The sequence below is a fragment of the Carettochelys insculpta genome, chromosome 12 (genome assembly GCF_033958435.1).
Source record: "Carettochelys insculpta isolate YL-2023 chromosome 12, ASM3395843v1, whole genome shotgun sequence".
In the NCBI taxonomy this organism is placed as follows: domain Eukaryota; kingdom Metazoa; phylum Chordata; order Testudines; family Carettochelyidae; genus Carettochelys; species Carettochelys insculpta.
This window is the reverse complement of record NC_134148.1, coordinates 21918709-21939882: the sequence shown is the minus strand read 5'-3', so window position 1 is coordinate 21939882 and position 21174 is coordinate 21918709. Positions and strand designations below refer to the sequence as shown.

Sequence of the window (21174 nt, the reverse complement as noted above, 5' to 3'; positions counted from 1 at the left end):
TTAACAACTGGGATTTATAACCTAGTCTTTAAACCCACCTCTGTACCAGATAACTGGAGGTTAACTAATGTAACGCCATTTAAAAAATAAACAAAAAACAGGCTCCAGATGTGATCCTGGCAATTCATGGGCCAATAAACCTAATTTCAGTACAAGGCAAATTGTCTTAAACTAGAGTAAAGAATAGAAATATCAGACACATAGATGAATATGATACATCAAGGAAGAATCAACACAGCTTTTATAAATAGAAATCATGCCTCAATAATCTATTACAATTCTCTGGAGGTGGTCAAAAAGCATGTGGATAAAGGAGATCTGGTGGACATAATGTACTTGGACTTCCAGAAGGCTATTGCAAGGTCCCTCACCAAAATTACACGGGTACTTCGAAGGAGTAAAGGGACTTCAAATTACCCTGGTACAAAACTTAGGATGAGAGAAGGTTAGGAACCATTAAGGAAAGGGACAGATAAGACAGAAAATATCAGCATGCCGCTAGATAAATCCATGGAATGCCCACACTTTGAATATTCGGGTCACCTCACTTAAATAAGACAGATTTTCACTGGAAAACATACAGAAATAAGCAACAAATATTATTAACGGTATGGGACAGCTTTCATATGAGGAGATATTGAAAAGAACGGGATTATTCAGCTAAGAAAAGAGATGACTAAGGAATGATATGAGAGAGGTCTATAAAATCATGCATGGTGTGGAGAAAGTGAATAAGGAAGTGTTATTAACCCTTCATATAACACAAGAAATCAGGATCATCCAATATTTAAATCACCAATATTTAAAACAAACATAAGGAAGTATTTCTTCACACAAGGCACAATCTGCAAATCTTCCTATCAGTGGTTGTGATAAAGGCCAAAACTGATTTTAAAACCCCAGAGAATTAGATAAGTTCATGGAGATAGGCCCATCAATAGCTATTAGTCAAGGTGGACAAGAGCACAACCCCATTTTCCGGTGTTCCTTAACTAGACGGCCAGAAAATCTGAAGAAGTGGATCTTACCTGTGATCGCTCATTACATAATAAATCAATGGGTTAGTCTTTAAGGTGCTACAGGACTGCTTGCCCTGTTTTATTCATTCCTTCTGAAGCATATAACACTGGTTACTGTCAAACAGGGTACTGGGTTAGATGGGCATTTGGTCTGATGCACTATGGCCACTGTGATGTTCTTACGAGCAAACTCATGTCTCGCTAATGATGGATGAGCTTCCAAATGGTGTACTGGATTAAAGGGTGTCAGCAGCTCATTAGCTACAGAAACACCTCCCATAGACTGGCTCTCAGAAATATCTCACTTGATTTTTCTTAGGAGGCTGGTTGCCACCTTTTGGAAACTGCAGGACAGCACAGCAATTACAATGCTGAGAAGAGACAAAGGGCAGAAATGGCATGATAAGGGCATGGTAGCCTCAATTTCTCTTTGACACTGGCATTGGCGGAACTAGTGGAAAGACTTTCAAACCAACAACAGTACAGGTCTGTTTCAGTACACTTAAAAAAAAACAAACAAACAAACATGTTCCAACTTCTAGACTGAATCAATAAATAACTAGTGCCAAGGAACAAAAATGCCAAGGGCTGAAGATGTTTTAGCTGATCCTAGTCCAAGATAATCTTTTGGTTTTTTCCCCCTTTTTTGCTAGCTACACGGGGTGAGGAGGTGCTGGGGGCGGGGGAGGGGGAAAGAGTCATAACATTAACAGGATTTCTCCAAAGAGCTGGATGAAGGTAACATTTTCTACATCAGATAGTCTCAGAAATTTCAGTAAAACATGTTGTTCCATAAGAAATTTATCAAATAAAAATAGCTGTAAGAAATGGTCTTTATTGAGTTTCCTTTCCTCTCACTTCTTCCACAGATGTGGAATATTTAGTATTTCTAGAGAATGTCTGTCCTTTTCTTTTTACTCTTGTCACTACAGTTACATTCTCCTGGAAACTTTTACATATTCTGCCACTGTTAGTGGTTTCCTAGAAAAAATTCCATAAACGAAATGGTTCCAATGTAAGGCCCAGAGTCTATACATGACTCTACAGAGTAATCATACCCCTTGTACTTCTTAAGCAGTAATCAAAGCATCCTTAGAGATCCTGAAATATAAAAGACTCTAATCCCAACAGTTGACACAAATGTACACTGCCAAGCTGTAGAAAAGGCCAACCTGATCATGAGAAAACCAGAATTTACCAATGTACATTGGCAAAGAGCCACAGTAATACGTCAGCAGCCCCCCCAACAATTGCTACCTCCTGTCAATCAGTGCTACCCTCTCCCTCCCTGTGCCTCCCCACTGAGATCAGCTGTTTCACAGCATGCAGGAGGTTCTAGAGAAGGATGGAGAAGAGAGGATGTGGCAGGCTCTGATCCTTCTCCCACCTTCCTAACTCCTTGGTTCCAGCCCAGAGCTCCCTCTTGTGCCTCAAACTCCTCATTTCCAGCCCCACTCCTGAGCCTACACCCTAGCTGGAGTTCTCACCCCCTCCCACCCGCATCCTCAACTTCATGAGCATATGGGACCTTTCATACAACTCCATACCCTGATGTGCCCCTCAGACCTAAAAGTTTGCCCACCCCTGTCCGAGGAACTACAGTCGGTGACTTAAGAGTCAGATTTTCAAAGAACAACGTGCAAAATGTACATTCACCAGTTATGTTCCTGGGACCTGGATTACACTAAAAACTTGTATAACAGGATAACTACTTCAGACAAGGGTCTGAGGAAAATCCACATCCTCTAATGACATAACTATGTTGACAAAAAGCCAGTGTTGATACAGCTGTGCCAAAACAGAAGAGATGATTCAGGGAGGCAGCATTCCTGGACTATCAGAAATGTACACTGCAGCTATGCTAGGGGGCTAAGCCAACACAACTATATCAACACAGGGTCTGATATGCAGACATAGCCCAAATTACCATATTTGAATATACAAATCAGGTATGGTAGAACCTCAGTGTTATGCATCCCAGAGTTCCAGGCTGACCGGTCAACCACAGACCTCATTTGGAACTAGGAGTATGCAATCAAGCAGCAGAACAAGAATACTGTACCAGACAGTAGCGCGTCAACAATGGATAGCTAAGCGGTCTGAGCATTGGCTTGCGAAATCCAGGGTTGTGAGTTCAATCCTTGAGGGACTTGAGGATCAGAGGCAAATAAATTAAAAAAAAAATCTGCCAGGGATGGTGCATAGTCAAAGTCCCTTCCAGTTCTAGAAGATAGATAGGTATACCTCACTTTCCGTAAAAAAAAAAGGAATGTGAAATAAAGATTAAAAAGGTAACTGTTTCTGTGCCAATTTCATTTAAATTAAGATGGTTAAAAGCAGTTCTGCATAAGTAAAGTTTCAAAACTGTATTAAATCAGTGTTCAGTTGTCAACTTTTGAAAGAACAACCTGTATGTTTTGGGCACACTTCATTCCTGAGGTGTTTGTAGCTCTGGGTTGTACTGTAACTTCATGCAGTCACAGACTTTTGTTAATGCCCACTAATTTCACTTGGCTTTCCTGTGCGTGATTTGGTGCTACTAAAGAAAGAACTCATATTGGGTCAAACCAAAGGTCCATCTAGCCCAGTATCCTCTCCTCCAACAGTGCCCAATGCCAGGTGCCCCAAGAGAATGAACGGAACAGGTCACCATCAAGTGATGGATCCCCTGTCAGCCATTCCCAGCTTCTGTCAAAGAGAGCTAGGGACACCATCCATGCTCATCCTGCCTAATAGTCATTGACGGACCTATCATCCATGAACTTACCTAGTTCTTTTTTGAACCCTATTATAGTCTTGGCTTTCACAGCATCCTCTGGTGGAGAGGTCCACAGGTTGAGAGCATTGTGAAGAAAGCTGTCTTTTTAAACCAGCTACCTATTCATTTAATTAGGTGAGCCCTAGTTCTTGTCCTATAGGAAGGAGTAAATAACTCTTCCTTATTCACTTTTGCTGTACCTGTTGTGATTTTATAGACCTCTATCATATCCCCACTTAATCATCTGTTTTCCAAGCTGTAAGTCCCAGCCTTATTAATCTTTCCTCATCTGACAACTGTTCCATACCCCTTATCATTTTTGTAGCCCTTTTCTGAACATTTTCCAATTACATTATCTTTTTTGAGATGAAGCGACCACATCTGTACACAGTATTCAAGATGTGGGCGTACTACAGATTCATATAGAGGCAACATATTTTCTGTCTCACTATCTCTCCCTTTCGTAATGATTCCAAACATTCTGTTGCCTTCTTTCACTGCTGCTGCAAACTGAGTGGATGTTTTCAGGGAACTATCCACAATGACTTCACGATCTCTTTCTTGAATGGTAACAGCTAACTTAGACCCCATCATTTTATATGGATAGTTTGGATTATGTTTTCCAAGTAACTTATGAACATTATATAGTCTATTTTTCTGATTTAATAAAAGTGTATAAATACAAGGAATGAACTCAAGAAAGGTCTGGTTGCATCCAAGCAGGGAAGAGGACAATAGTTTCAGATAGCCATCTATTTAATCACATTTGAGGGACAATACTAGACCCATTTGCATTGGTGTGAATTGAAATGTAAGTACAATATTTATATTCCAATTGATTTATTGTACTAATATTTCAACGTAATAATATATAAAGCACTATAAAAAAGTCAAGTCATTATCTGTAGGAAATTCTAGTTTTTACTGACCCCACTACTGATTTTTAAGTAGCCTGTTGTGAAACCTGGTAATCATCTAGATCATTTTACGTACTTTCTGGAAGAACTCTAAGTACCTGTAGGGTACATGTACCTCTGATGGAGAACAACCGAAATAATAATAATTTTTTTTTTTTGAGAAAGCTACCTGGTCATCTGTATTCATCACTGCTCACAAGATCCCCATCAGGTTAGCTGAGTAATTACAGTTGAAACATAGGGTGCTGTGTGACCTACGGCTCAGGCTAAAAGTGGGACACTTGCAGGATTCCACCCCAGAAAAGGTATGGGCAAAAGGCCAAACATCTGACCGGGTGCACTCAGAGGTGTCAAAGATGTACCTACTCCTATAGCTGTGCTAATTCCCATTTCATAGATTTGTGCAAAAAGTAGCAAATACACTATTGTTTTCCTAAGAATTTCACCAATCAAGCATTCTCCCCACCCCATTTTTTAGTGCTCTTACACTAAGCTCCGATCTTCACTACAAACTTACTTTGGTATAACTACATTGCTTGGGGTGTTTTATGCCTTTTGATGGTTTGCCAATTTCTGCAATCTGCCACATGTATTCCAGGCATTAGGGAAAATTAGCAGAGGCCTGGTGTAAAAACAAGTGAAGCAGCACCAGGCAAAACAAAAGCAGCATGTTCGCCTGATGTAAAAGAAACAAAACTGGCATAAAAATTTCCTTTTTTAAAGGCTCTAAATGGACCCTAAACACAGTAGAGGGTTGCAAACAACCCAAACACAAGAGTCAGAAAGGTTGAGAGGAATCCAGTACCTGATCTGGAGAACATTTACTATCAGGCACAGTCCCACTGAAAATCAGTAGGGCTGTAACTCCTGATAAACATCTGAACGATCAAGCCATTAGGTTTTATGTGCATTAAACTCTTCTCAAAACATTCCCGTTGCCATCCTTGAGTGTGATTCCACTGGTGATAGCAAATGAGCGTACCAGGCCATAAACCCTAACCCAGGCCATAAACGTGTTTTGATTCTGCATCACTGAAATCCTGGCTGCTATTAATCCTACCCCTCCTGATACCAGGTCTGCAGCTGTAACAATAACCAACAGAGTGAGAAACTGAAATCAAATTGCAAAGTATGACTATTCTGCACTAAGAGAGAGACAGAACAAGAGCCTCCACTGGCAATGCACCATGGAAGTTCCAAACCCCTTCACAACATTAGCTACTTCAATAAAATTTACTGATGTCAGTTAAAGACTCCCTTAATGACAGCCAGGAGGGCCAACAAAATTGCTGGCCCCCTGGGCAAGCAGGTGGGGGTGTGACTGCTCCATACTCCTGGAAGGGGCGTGAAGTGATGTGACTGGGGGAGCTGGGTCTCAGAGGCGCCCAGAACACACCACATCACATAGTACTTCAGTGGTAATTTAAAGGCCCCAGGCTGCTTCCATTGCTCCAGTAGTGGTGGCCAGGAGACGTGGTCTCATTTGACTCACTGGGCTCTGGGCAACTGCCCCCTTTTTCGTTCCTAACCCCCAGTCCAGCAGGCCTGATGAAAGCCTAGCTTAATTTATACTAAAGCAGTGCAAAGTGTGACATGTGGACAAGATCTATCTGCAAGCAGCAGGTTCAAACAATGGCAACACAAGATGACTGTCTGTGCTCTGGGAATTCTGCATAAGCCAAATGGGCACTGTTCTTTTGAACACTGGCTAGATGTAGTGTAAATTAAAAAATGAAAAAAGTTAAAATGATCCATTAAAAATTAAAGGGAGCCAGTATAGGTAAAAAAAATGTAGTATAAATTCATAAATGGTGTTAGCTGACCTATCTTCTGAAAACAATGGAGCTGGACTAATTTACTTGGGAGTAAAATCTGGCACACCCTGATTTTTATTATTGACAGCAATTTTATGAATGGCAATTTTCATAATCTAGTTAATGTCCCTCCAATTATGCAATTCACTTTTCACATTTTACTGATACTGAACAGTATAAGTAGGCTAGTTAGTTTAACTTTCTATTTCTCATGCACTAGCATCATGTTTAAAAAAACAAATAAGGGAAATATCTGAAAGTGAACAAGAAATTATTGTAATTAAAATGTTATATTCAGAGTTAGCAGTGCATTTCAATAAATACCAGAATTTATAATTACAAACCCAGTGCATTAAATTGGAATTTTGAGTCTAAGTTACTGCACAACGTTCCTTTAAAGCTTATCTCTCAACTGCAATTAGGATAAAGTCATCCTCACAGTAAATTCTTCCAGTTTTAGCTGATTGAAAAAAAATATGGCCAATAAGGATATGGTATGATCACAAACCTACACTGAAAAGAATTCAATGTTTTTGTACCACTAACAAAGAGCACAGTTATGATCACACAAAGAATGGCACATACACTCTCTGTAGTTACTATAACTCCAATCCTGCAGTTCCAGTGAATGGAAACAGTAAGGAGGAAAGGTAATTAGAATTCTTAATCTTCACTCTTAAATGCCTAGTTGATTTGAGACTACCTGATACAGGTAGTAATGCGTTGTACCTACATATAGCCTTTCTTACTAAAGGATCCCCCTGCCAGGTCTCAGACTTACTGAAAACACAGGACTTGATTTAAATTCAGAGATCTATCAACAACCACCCTTCTTTTCCCCTACCCCATGGCAATTGTAATAGATTTTTTTTGTATCCTTTGCAATAGTATAAAGGAAACTGGTTATGTACTTACCACAATAGGTGTAAATGAGTTTTGAGTCTATAAAGCGAACTTTAAGGTTGTGCAGAACAGCGGGTTCATGGAGATAACTGAGTGCTGTGAGATCATTTTCACCAACAAGAATGTCAGGGTTTCGTAAAGGGGGAAGTTCCTTTGTCTTAGGATCAAGGCAGTATTCTAAATCCTGAAAATTAAATAAACGCATATGACACAAAAGTAGTATTTTTAAATTTTCCACCTCTGGCTTAACCCTCTGTGATCAAGCGGGGGAAATGCAAGTGTGAGACTCAGGCTGGATGTGTGTGAGACAAGCAGAGCAGCTCTCAGCGGCTAAGGATAACCCTGGGGCTATAACCTAGCCTGGCAGGTAACACCTCTGCCCTGAACAAGAGGAGGGAGGAGCCGAGCTGGGTTTAACTGGGGGGGCGGCAGTTGGAAGCGGGGGCAAGAGGGAGCTGGAAGGCAGCCAGCCAGGCGAGGGGGGAAACTGCACCCCAGAGGGGCACCCCTCGGGCTCCTCTCCCCAGGACAGGTTGGAATGACTGTCTCTGCCAGCTGTATTGACACCTCTGTGAGAAACCGTACCTCTGTCAACTAATAAACGTCCTGTTCTACCTGCTCAGTGAGAGTCACTCCTGCCTGCGGCCAGGGTGCAGTGCTTGGGGACCCCTGAACCCCATCACACCCTCCATTTGGCCTCGCTGAACATTTTCCTTTTGTAACCATTCCCTGAATGAGTTTAACTTGTCTCGTGCATTCCTGTCTACTGCTTTCTCCTTGTAAAGCTTCTTCTAGTAACTTAACTGAAAATATCCAATTAGGATTTCTTACACAGAGCAGGACCTTAAAGGTTAAGTTTTTAAAAGATAAAATCATTTGCCTTGTTGCTAACACAATTTAGATTTAATTAAAACCATATTAATTTTAAAAAAATCCAACCTATTTTAATCATTTATATTGTTTATTGAGTTTCTTCAAGCAGAATGGACAAAAAAAATAGTCAAACTGACTGTGAAGTAAACTACAGGAAACTCTTTAGTATCTGACCTCTATAATCCAGAACTCTCAAACAACTGGAATTTTAATCATCAGCAAATTTTCAGTTATGTTTTCCACAAGTACAGTATTGTGAAAGTAAATACAAATAAATATATCAAATACACTATAAGTTTACAGTGTACAATACTGCTGTTGCTGGTAAATAAAGTACTCTGCACACATTTTTGTTTGTTTTTAATATCTGATCTTGTCTTTCTTTAGTGTTCTGCATTGCTAGGTATACCTATCTATTATCCAGAATAGTTGAATATCTGGCAACCTCCCAGTCCTGAGGCTGCTGGACATGAAAGAGTTTTCTGTATTTTGTAGTCATGCAGTAATTACAATGAAAGAATGCTAAGCAAGCAATATCAAGAGGAATATTTAAATCCAATTTTAAATATATACAAATATGAAATTCTCTCTATATGCAAAGACACACAGTCTGTAACTCTAGCAGTATACTAAACATACTGAAAACAACATTTTTTCCCCAATGTTACAATGACTGACCTATACAACCTCCTTTTGCAGGTGTGACATACAAGTGAGCAACACTTTTAGAAAGAGTATGTAGAAATTTTGGGTCCTTTTAGATACATCTAATGTCTTTAAAGGTCTTTAGCAAAAATAGTCTGGTGCTTAATATAAAAACCAAGAGTTTCTAGAGATCACCGTTTTTTAAATATTAATGATTTTTCTCTTCTTGTGATAGCATGTCCACAGCAGCTAACTGGGATGTCAAAATTATTACTTCAGTTACAAAATCAGCAGAAGATAATGATACATTTGAGGAAAGGTTAGGAAAGGTGGTGTGATGGTGTGTACAAACTTCAACTGGGGAGCAAGGGGTTTAGGGACTATTTTGGGCTCAACCAGCTTCATCCTGCCACACTTGCAGCAAATGCTCCATCTGATGGAAGAATTAGATGGCAGGAAATTAACTCATTAGGATGGCAGAGTTAGAGGGGAGCTCAACTGAAGCCCACATGTCCAGCTACGCAGAGTGGAGGGAGGTCTAAGACTCTGAAATAGCTATTCAAAAGGGCCCACCCTGAGGGAAGGGAGGACACACTCCAGAGTAAACCAGTGAGGAAAGTATCCTGTGGACCTTTGACACCGGTAACCCTCTCTTACTTACTGTGGTCTGGATTTCCCCACCAGGGGAAAACCTTGGACTAAGCTGACCTGAGGGGGGAGAAGGGAACAAAGGGAAGATGCCTGCAGAGGACAGACTTAAGCAGCCTTGGTTACCAGACTACTGGTAGCCCAAAGCCCCCTGGGTCACAGATTAATGGAGTGGGAGGACCTGGGTTCCCCTCCCCACAACCCCCTTAAAAGTCAGAAATTGTAGTTATGACCACTAGGTCATCCTCCCCAATCAGACCCCAAGTGAGGAGCATTACAGTGGAACATTAAAAAACTAAAAAATCAGGGGACAATAGATTTTGTGCATTTAAATAATATAAAGACTGTCATGTCAATGACCATAAGCTCAAGTGACTGCACCTATGTCAATATGACCTCATTTTGAAAAGTTACCCTTTCATTCTAGTACGCAATGGCCTAATGACAGCACGTAGGCTTACCTTGCCCTCCTCGAGTCGAAGCTGGAGGACTTTATCTCCTTGTTTATAATCTTTGAGAAGCTCTGCTGACTTCCAGACTTCTTCTGGATCAGGGATCCAAACCCTGGCATACTGCAATACAAAATTAAACAAAAGATCCATGATTCCTCGTGATTTATAGCACTAATACTCCTATATATTTGGACAACACCTGAACCTTCAGGTAATGGCTATCATAAACTGAAATGTTTCTCTTCAATATAAATGGCTGTTCTCTCTACTAAGACATACGTGCAAACTGAATTTTATTTCCTATTCATAAAGGGTGTCAAAGCACTGATTTCCAATAAAACATAACCTCAGCAAGATATAAACTTATGCCTGAAACTGTAGATAAAAAAAATATTTAACCACCAAGAATTTATTTTCTAATAGATTTAGTTCAAGCAATCTGTGACTTGGACAATTCAAACAATGTACACAACAAGGAAGAAACTAGAATATAGCTAAGGTTTACTCCTTATAAAACACTCATCTTTACCTCTGTGGTTAATTCTAGCTAACAGGAGCTACACCTTTAAAAGCCACTGCCCATTTTCCTAAGTTGTTACTGTATTTGTCAGCTAATTTAAAAGAGGTTATCATCAAGTATTAAAAGCATGCTCTCCAAAAATTGGTTAAAAATCAGTTTTCACAAAGCACAAAGGAAAAATCTAGCATTCCAACTAATAACTACATTCTCCTAAACAAGAATGAATGGACTTTAATCTACGTTTATGATCTTTGAAATTTCAGGAATACTGCATGTGTCCCAAACTTGACAGCTCATCCCCTTCTTCTCCCCATAGAAGGGATCAAAATCAGATGTGAGCCACACAATGAATATTTACTCTCTTCAAGTGTGCATCAGAGAGGTGATAATTCCAACCATAGCATATAATTAGTATCACTGAAAGTGTAAGAAAGAAAGTGAAACTTGTTGAACAAAGTATGAAGCCACAGACTAACAACTTTACTTGTGACAATAAATTGTGCAAATAATGATCATCAGGGTTTATACTTAGCTTTGTTTCAGACAAAGCTTTCATTCCTTCTATGGGGAGGAGGAGGTGGTAAGCTGTCAAGCTTCCCCACCAGGTCAGACCATCTGAGTTCCAATATTTAACCATATGAAATACCTCAAAGGATGACAAAAAAGTGTAATGCACCCTATTCAGTGGTGCATTTGATAGAGGAAGCCTGCCTAGCTGGAGGTTTAGTTATTCATATAGGCTATGTCTACACTAGCCCCAAACTTTGAAGTGGCCATTTTGAAGGTTACTAATGAAGCGCTGAAATACATATTCAGCGCCTCATTAGCATGTGGGCGGCTGCGGCACTTTGAAATTGACGCGGCTCACCACCGCGTGGCTCCTTTTCGAAAGGACGCCGCCTACTTCGAAGTCCCCTTATTCCCACCTGCTCATAGGAATAAGGGGACTTCGAAGTAGGCGGGGTCCTTTCGAAAAGGAGCCCCATCTGGATGAGCCACGCGGCGGCGAGCCGCATCAATTTTGAAGTGCCACGGCCGCCCGCATGCTAAGGAGGCACTGAATATGTATTTCAGCACTTCATTAGTAAACTTCGAAATGGCCATTTGCATGGCCATTTCAAAGTTTGGGGCTAGTGTAGACACGGCCATAATATTTTCAAAGGTTTCAAAGCCAGAAGGCAACATTATGATTGCCTAAATCTAGTTTCCTGCAGGACATGAGATAAATAATTTCACTCAGCAATACTTGCATCATGCCCATACCTTGTGGCTGAGCTAGAGCAGTGGCTCTGAAAGCGTGGATTATCATGCAGGTGGGCTGTGGGCTCAGGATTTGCTCCCTCCATGCCACTCCGCAGTGGGGAGCCCACCCTGGCTCTCTAGCCCTGTGCCTTCCCCCTTATGTTACAGCTGCATATCTATGTATTTATGCTTCAGTACACTAATATGAGTAATTTAGTATTTAAGGTATTTAGAGATAAGTGAATATGCTGTCATCATGGGTAGCTTGGCTGGTGGTCCTTAGAAAGATTTGCATTGAGTGGGGTGGTTCACAGGCCAAAAAGTTTGAGAACCATTGAGCTAGAGCCTATTTTTAAAAATACATCCAATCTTGATTTCCAGACTTCAAGGGAACAAACCACATTCTTTGCTAAATGGTTCCAATGAGACAATAGCCGTTAGCACGATAGACAGTTGTCTGAGTCCTTGTACTGAGCTTGTACCGAAATGCATGTTGTTTAAACAAAGCGTAACTTATGAGCAAATCCTGATTGCTCTATAGTACTGAGCTTGTATCTATAATCAATTAATACACCACCAATGTGTGTGTCATCTGCAAATTTTCATCAGCAGTGAGTACATTTCCCCCAAACATTGATAAAGCTATAACACCTGGCCCAATAATTGTCACTGATGGACCCTGTTAGGAACTCCCTGTCCCACTGAATGATGATTCCCCATAATAATGATTTGAGATCAACTGTTAGACAGTTGTCAGTCCATTTCACGCATGCTACAGTGATTTATATTTTGCTTTTTTTAAAAATCAGACTGCTGTGCAGGAATTGATCAAATGCCTTACGGAAACACTATTCCCGTTATCTAGAATGGACCAGAAACCAGAATTCCCATCATGCTGGAAATTCTAAAATGTCAAAGAACTATGAACTTATGACACAGACTAAATATCAGAATTTCAAAATGTCCAGCAGAACAAAACTCCAACATATCAGAAAAATTGAAACTCTTCCTTTAATTTCTTTTGGGTGAGACTAAGGCTATGACCACACTACCTCCTACTTTCGGAGGGGGCATGGTAATAAGCCACTTTGGTAAATGCTAATGAGGCGCTGCGATGAATATGCAGCACCTCATTAGCATAACAGCAGCCATGCACGCTTCAAAAGTGTCACTTGCAAAACGCACGCTGCCCATGTAGCTGCAGGCCTTCTGAAACAAACCTGTGATTTCAAAAGCCCCTTCCTCCCATTTGGTTTTGGGAAGAAGTGGCTTTCAAAATCAGGGGGTCATTTTGAAAGGCCCCCAGCTACACAGGCAATGTGCGTTCTGAAACCGGCACTGTCAAAGCATGCGCAGCCTGCATTATGCTAATGAGGTGATGCATATTCATAGTGGCGCCTCATTAGCATCCGCCAAAGTGGCTCACTACCATGCCCCGCTCCGAAAGGAGAGGATAGGGTGGCCACAGCTTAAGTGTTCTGTTGCTATGTATAGGGCAAATTGATTTTTATTGACTCAACTTATGTAATATTATAATTTAAAATAAAATAACTTAAAAGTCAAAATGATGTTATTTTTATAAGTTATATATCACCTCGGTGGCCTGTCTGGCCAGGCAGCTAATGAGCAGCCCGCGTGGTTCTAAAGGACATTTTGATCCCATCAAATCAACATTTTCCTCATGGAAGACTGCTCTGTTTGAAAATTTTCAACCATTCCTACTTTTAATCAAATATGTGAACTCATAAAAAAAAATCTTCAATTTGAAAAAACCTATTTTCCACAAAATCTGTATTTTCTATTCTTCAAATATTTAAATAAGCCAAAGTCTTGAAATGTATGCATCCACATCAATTATTGTGAAAAGGTATGATACTGAAATGATGATGAAAAATATGAAGAAAACAATTCCTGATGTTTAAATTGCTTACTGGTTGAACTACTCCTGAAATAGCTGTGTCTGACCAGAAAGGTGCAGAATATACAAAGACAAAAGTTTTCCCTGGTACCTGGACTATGACAACCAATTGGATTATTTTCCTGCACTTGTTTCAAATGGTTAAGCTGTATATCAACTCAATACCATAAAGGTGTTCACAGCCACAATATTAGTGTATGTAATTACACCTTGATTTTCAGTGGAAATTAAGTGCCTGTCTTTAAACCTTTGAAAAACTCCCCATAGGTGCAGCCACGTTTTGTTCCACCAGAGGCTATATGGGCAACTTGCCAGAACTGTGAGGGCATCACCACACACTTGGGATAAAATGGAGCAGCTTTCACCTACTCATCCCTAATAACTGGGAAGCATGAACTCTGATCACAATACATAGTGCTGCATGTGAAGAAAAGTAGTTTCGATAAGCCACACCTGTGTATTAAAGACAATGCCTGGTTCAGGGGCAAGAGGTCCCATGGGCACTCTCTCTGCACTAGGCTTAATACCACTCCCTCTGCACTGGGCTTAAGATGTGTCATTTTAAAAGTTAGTTCAGTCGGGGAATATTAAGCCCTAAATGCTATCTTCCTATTCTCTCCACTGTGTGGAATACTACAGCTCATATGGGGCACTTTCTGTGACCTGGTGAGAGGCAAACAGCCCTGGAGTAAATATTTAATCTTGGAAAGGGAGTGGTTTACTAATGAGTTACATGTCCACATTCCAAAGTCAGATGATGGAACTCGCAGTCAAAGACAGACTGATTTCCAAGGAGGCATGTGCCAATTCTCTTTGTTCAGATTAAATAAAAATACGAAGCCTATTAACTTTTCTGCAGTATTTATCTACTGTAGAAAAACATTTTCTGTATTAAAAACACATTCCATTTAGATAAGGCAGAAAAAAGGGGTTACTGTCCAGGAAAAAAAAAAACTGATCAGCAGTAGATTTAAAACCAGACAGACCTTACGGTACATTGAATCATAGCAATCATCTTTGATCTACAGCTGGGTGCAGTTTAACTAGGTTAAAAGCTAGAGGGGTTTAACTAGTTAAAAGCTGGAGGGATTTAACTGACATTTCCAGACTACTAGAGTCTGTCTTCGGAATTCTGTTGGAAATAGCATATGTTTATATTGGGGAAATGATCAATTTAGTTGTAAACATTGTATTGACATAGTTAGTGTGTACACCTACAACTCTGGATCCAGTGGCGGGGGCATGACAGGAAGCTTTAAAAAGTATTTATAAAAATGTTTTCAATTTGTTTTTCCAAGTCTGATATATTTTGGTGTTTGGGTTTAAATATTTAATTGTTTAAAAATCATACATACAAAAGACTATATAAGCAAGAACAGCAGAGCCATCCTTCACTGAGGAAAGCACTAATAACATTACTTAGCAAGAAAAGTGCTTTGGGCTTATTTCACACGAGGCTACCTCAAGAAGAGTCTTCTGAGGCAGACAAGGTGGTGTATTAACTATGTTACAGTCTTAATTCTGTACTATTAAAAAGGCCTGTACTTCTTTGTAACAGGCTCCTGATGCTGACAGTTGGCCTCCAAATACAGAAGTCTGAGCCAATATGAAATTGGCATCTTTGATCTATTCAAAAGAAAACTGTACATCTTCTACTGTCTGACTATATGGGGAAAGAGAAAGCAGAGCATATCACCATGGAAACTGGCTTGAGTCATCCACATGAGATAACCTCAAGCATACTGAAGTCTGGCTAAGGGAATAATACTGTAGCTTTCTGGCCTATGGTTTGCTCATCAGTTCTTATATGGAAAGTCGTGCCCCAGAAAATACTTTTGTAAAAGAAACGTAAGCAGGAAGAAGGAGAAAAAGCATAAGAGAAAGAAAGATGCCCCTACTTATAAAACAACTTCATAACATTTCAGCTTTGTCTAATTAGCAGAACAGTTTTCCTAACTGATTTCAAGGACGTTGTTTATTCAAAACAGCACCATTTTATATTAAATCCTAATAGTCATCCTGGGTTTTGATAAGGTGGAGTCCTACAGCAGACCACACAAAACAATCATCCACTGAAATGCAAGCTGCATGCTACAGAACCAGGACATTCTAGAGTTCTCTCTGCCAATCACTGTCTAAGTTCTGTGGCCTTTATTAGAATTTTTCTTAAACATTCTTCTAAATTTTCTAAGGTATAAAATGGACCCATGAGTAACTGAGGTACAGAAGCTTGAGAAATACACTAATGGCTATACCATGTGATTTGCTTTCCAGTATTAATAAAGTATTCCAGATAACATGCACACTCTAATTTTCCAATGGAAATATTAGGCCCCGTGGAAAGTTTACTAATACTTGGTACTTTTTATATCTTCAAAGCCTTTCACTGATGCTGCAAGAATTTTTCAGAGTTCAATAAACAGAGTTTTGTAAATAAAATTAATAGAATAACTAATAATATGTTGATAGGAAGAGCACTACTTATTCCATGGCGCTGCCATCATCCTTATGAAGAATCTTTCTTATTTTCACTGAAGATGTATGTTCCACAGGGAGAATCACTAACAGGTGCATATGTGTCACTATCCAGCTTATCAGGCTCAAAGAGCTAGGGACACACAACACTTTGACAGTACTGTATAAAGTCAGTGTTAAATGCTTCATCTATATAAGATTGTCTGGTAATAAAGCTTTCGTGTCACTGATTTTTGTATTATCTTTCATGGTATCAGTGATATTGAGGCTAAAGTAATGGAAACCACTGGCACGCACCAATCTGTGCCAAGGCAACAACTTGTTTAAAGGCCAGGGTTGAAAAACAGGAACATTTCAAAGACCCCTAGTAGAAGAAAGAGGCCAACAGGTCAGAACCTAGAAAATGTCGTCATCTCAAATACTTCATTATTAAATTGAGTCTGAGAGATTAAAGCAGGTCAGGGAACAAAGGGAATTATGAAGATAACTGCTCTGTATACACTGTCCCAACAGTTCAGTGTGAATTTGCTCCATTGGAATGAAGTCCCCAACTAAGATAAAAACACTTGAAAAATATACACAATACACAGTACTCAATTTACTTTTAATTATTACTAATTCCTTTTTATTGATGATATCAATAACGTACTATACGGACACAAACAGAATACATGCCCCCTGCCCTACAATGCTTCACACCATTTTTCAACTAAAGATGCAGTCAGGAAAGAAGCAAATTTTACACATGTCCAATCAGTAGTATGTCTGTATAGGGATCACCTGGATACAATTTTCTGTAATGATTCTAATAAAAAAGCACAACATCAGAAAGGAACATTCCCAAAGTGTTTTCTGGAGCATTGACAGAGAACTATGTTTTCAGTAACAAGGGAGGAGCTGGTATAAGGCGGCTAGTTTTGCTGTAACATCTGATCTTTTCTTCTAAAAAATGCAAATCTTGTTTGATGAGACCACGATCGAACAGCAGTTTGTGAAATGACTAATTCACTTATCTAGAAATGGCAGCAGATGGCCACCTCCTCAAACATGAGAATCATTCTGCTGCTTCTTTCCTTCTGGTCTGTATTTGGCAGGGTGGATAAAAATTGATTTTTTTTTAAAAAAAGGGTTCATTTTATTTAAATGGTATTTTTTATTTAAATTGGATTTCTTCCTTTTTACAATTAATAAAATAATAAATTTCATTTGAAAATAACAGTTACTATTAAAGCTCATCGCAAACATCCTACACATACACTTAGTCTCACAGAAATGAATTAATGGCTCTAGTCTGTCCAGCATAACTTCTAGCTCTTGTTTCCTGAAAGTTCTGGGCTTTCAATTTCTGTTCTCAACAGACTAAAAAGTAACAAATACAAAGAAAGACACAAGTGGAATAGGATTGTTCTTGTTCTGTGCTTATGTGGTAAATGGCCCTTGGCCAAGCACAGCAAGGGGGATGGTTAAAACATCGTCTTATAAGTACAGTTAGTCTTCAGCCTTAGCTTTTTTAGTAACTTGATTTCAATCAATTCTTTTCTCTCTTTTTATGTGTAAATGTGTATGATTTAAATTAATCCACCTTGTTATCTGGCTAGTATGCCTAGCTGTGTAGACCAGTGGTTCCCAGCCTTTTCAGTAACATGGCACACTTCAATGAGACAAACAATTTAATGGCACACCCACTTTTTCAGCTGAATTGATTGCTCATTAAAATCACATTTACTTAAATTTGCTATGGTTACAGTCTTAGTAGAGAAGTTTGTAACACAGCAGTGCATACAACATGCTAAACAAGCATTAATGTTTCAAATCCACCACAGAATCCACCACCTTAGATGGTGAGCTTGGACACATTTTCAAAATCTGCTCAAAGCCATGCTAGGGATGTTGAGTAAAAGAGAAACCACTGAAAGCAGCCTCCCCTCCCCGCCAGCCCACTTGGAGCCAGGACACAGTATTTCAACAGTGTCCCAGCTCCAATACGCTCCCACCCTTCCTCTCTCCCCCTTGTCAGAGCAGGGAGTGGGAGCGGGCTTCCCGCCCACTCCTTCAATCTGAGAAGTAGCTTTTCAGCTGCCTCCCAGCACAAAGGGGCCTTGCAGGCTTTGCATTTCCCCTCATGGTGGCTCTGTAAAGAGCAGCAGCCAGGGGAAACTGACAAAATTTAACTGCACACTTGGAAAGTTCTCACTGCATACTGATGGAAAGCCACGGGTCTAGACAGTAGATTTCACATTATTCTAATTCTAACCTTAGGACAAACTGATTTGAAGAACCAAGTTTTTCTGCACCCTCTATTTACTTGCCAACAAAGACTTAAAATAAAAATCAAACCTAGCTTGCATGCCTTTCCAGGCTTTTTGCAGAGGAACACGCTCCTCCAATAAGTTCTAAGGGGCATGAAATCCCAGCTGAGAGAGAGAATTAAAAATAACCAAACTAAGGAGCAATGGGACTTCAGTGGAGTTGTGCTTGCTTATGCTATCAGTGAAGTCCTTAGTCTATCTGAAATATTAACATTAATAAAAGTTCAAAATGAATTTCAAAACTACTTGGGGAAAATACTGGAATGGACAACTGCAAGAGCATGGTAGCATGGGTTTAACAATGTTGTTACCTTTCACTAACTCCTTAGTCTTGGGTTGACTTCCCAAGGATAGTTTTTTAGTTCTTTTAAAGTATGTTGTAGGTTCCAAACTACTGCAGTTTTCCTGATTCTAATGCACCATTAGCAAAACACACACAGGCACACACTGAATGATACAGTTACAGAAGTTACCTACACAAAATGTTCTAAAGATACATTAGTTGCATGGTTTATACAAAACACATTCCACCTATGATAAGAACAACTAAAACCATTCAAATCAGATACCTTTCTGTAAAGTCCTGGTAATGCAAATAGTGTTTTACTAGGCAAGGCTTTTGAATTGTCAGAAATGTTTCTTTGCTTGCTTTATCCACCATTCATCAGTACATGCCTGATGGGGCATTCCTCAGAAGCAGTTTTACTGGGAACAATTGAAAGCCAAAATAGAATAAAAATGTTCAGACATATCAACAAGGTCAGTGCAGTTCATCTCCCAGCAAACTGCCAATTCTGAGAGGGGCACTGAAAGTTGTTATCCTCAGCCACATTCGGAGTGAAAAGAATTGGATGTAACAGATCAAGTTTGAAAAGTACATCCTGGGCTGAGATCTTAAAGGGTGAATGCACTGTAGATGGCTGTTCTAAAGCAGTTTGCCTTTAGTTTCTGAGAATTCACAAGTTGTAGCTAAGGCCTGGTGTACAATTCATGTTTAGGTCAATATAAGATGCCTTGCATCAACCTAGCTTTGGATTCATCCTCACTTAAATTTGACTCCTGCCATCTTAAATGCTCCTCTACATTGAATTAGTAACACTACCTCCCTTGGCAGAACAGACACTGCATTGCTTACATTGACTTACTGGATTTCAGGAGCCATCCAACTATACCCCATATCGACAATACAATTGATACAAGCATACCTGGTGAGAACACATACCATTGACACAAGGACCCAAGTATGCGCACACAAAAGCAATTCAGTAACTCATGACAATAGGCTGACAGGTCATGTCTACACTCACAAATTAAGTCTGAAAGTGTGAGGGGTGAATGGACAGCTGCTACAAAGCAGAAGAAATAATTCAAGGAACAGGTGCAACAATTCTTATCAATGAGTTTGCTTGTTTTAGATGGAGAACTGGACAACAACAAAGAATGATTAAATACGAACAGATGGAATTCAGTCCCCAGACTATTCTGCAGGGTAAGTGAAATTATGCAAAGAAATACGCAGCACAGAATCACATAGCACTAAATTATTCAGGAGTTTATATGGTCTCTTCAAGAAGTACAGCTATTTCCATTGTGTTGTTAAAAAGCAGTAATTAAAGATATCCAAATAGTGACTCTAAAGAAGTGGAGGCAGAACAAAATGAACAGTGAAATTCTAGAGCTTTCCCTTTTCTTTTTTCCCCAAAAAGAACTCACATCAATTGCACAACTGCAATTCTGTGTCATTAGAAACTATTGCAGGATTCTCTCATACACTTTCTCATACTTCATGATCTTATCTGAGGTCACATGAAATCAGCGGACTAGAATTATTATCAATCCACTCAGATCATACAGCTCAAAGACGCAGTTTTGAGCCATTTACGACTTGAGGTATTTGGCATTGGTCACAGATAGAAATTAGAAATAGACACCAAACATCATAAATATAAACCATCATTCAGTAGCAGTAGTTAAAAACTAGCTTCTTCCATTGTATACAGTATTACTATAGAAGGAAACAGACTATTTCATACTAAGTTGGCCGGCTCAATGCCTTCTTTTGGTGAGAGGTAAGAGGAAAGTAGATATATTTCCACTGCTACAGTAATTGACACTTAACTATTCCCCCTCCTGCCACACACTTACCACTTTCAAAATCCGTGAGTCCTCTATATGCCAACCATAATATCTGGTATAATGCATCCAGCACACTAAATGCCCCAACAGTTTTGTGGGTGAAACCAAACAATAACTACAGTCTTTAAAGGAAAATGATAATCATCATATCCAACACAGGTGAACATTTTCCATAAAATGATCACTTTACAACTGACCTCTTAATTCTCATCCTCCCAGGAAATCTGCAAAATGCCTTCAAAAATTAACTTGGGAACTTAAATTAATAATCTTGCTAGACATTAAAAATCATAGTCTTAATAAAGACACCTGATTTGTGACTTATTACAACAATCTGCAACCCACTAACCCCCTTTTTCATCCTACAGCGGCAGAGATGTTTATGTGCCACTTCACCTTGAATTGTCTCTTAGCATATGTGAGAGAGAAGGTGAATGAGGTTAATATCTTTCATTGGACCAACTTTCCTTGATAAATTGGAGAAGTTTTCTAGGTACACAAACCTACTCTTCAAAAAGTACAAACACAGACTCATACATCCTACA

At 39.5% G+C, this 21174-nt stretch overlaps 1 protein-coding gene across 1 annotated transcript in view; it reads right to left on the bottom strand.

Annotated features, from left to right (window-relative positions):
• MYO5A (myosin VA) overlaps window positions 1-21174 on the bottom strand; it is a 185887-nt gene that overhangs the window by 117082 nt on the left and 47631 nt on the right. The window contains exons 2-3 of the mRNA XM_075006415.1: window positions 10039-10149; window positions 7424-7595 (exon numbers count right to left, since the gene is read on the bottom strand). Of these exons, the coding sequence (XP_074862516.1) occupies window positions 7424-7595; window positions 10039-10149 (283 nt within the window). The remainder of the gene's footprint in view (window positions 1-7423; window positions 7596-10038; window positions 10150-21174) is intronic.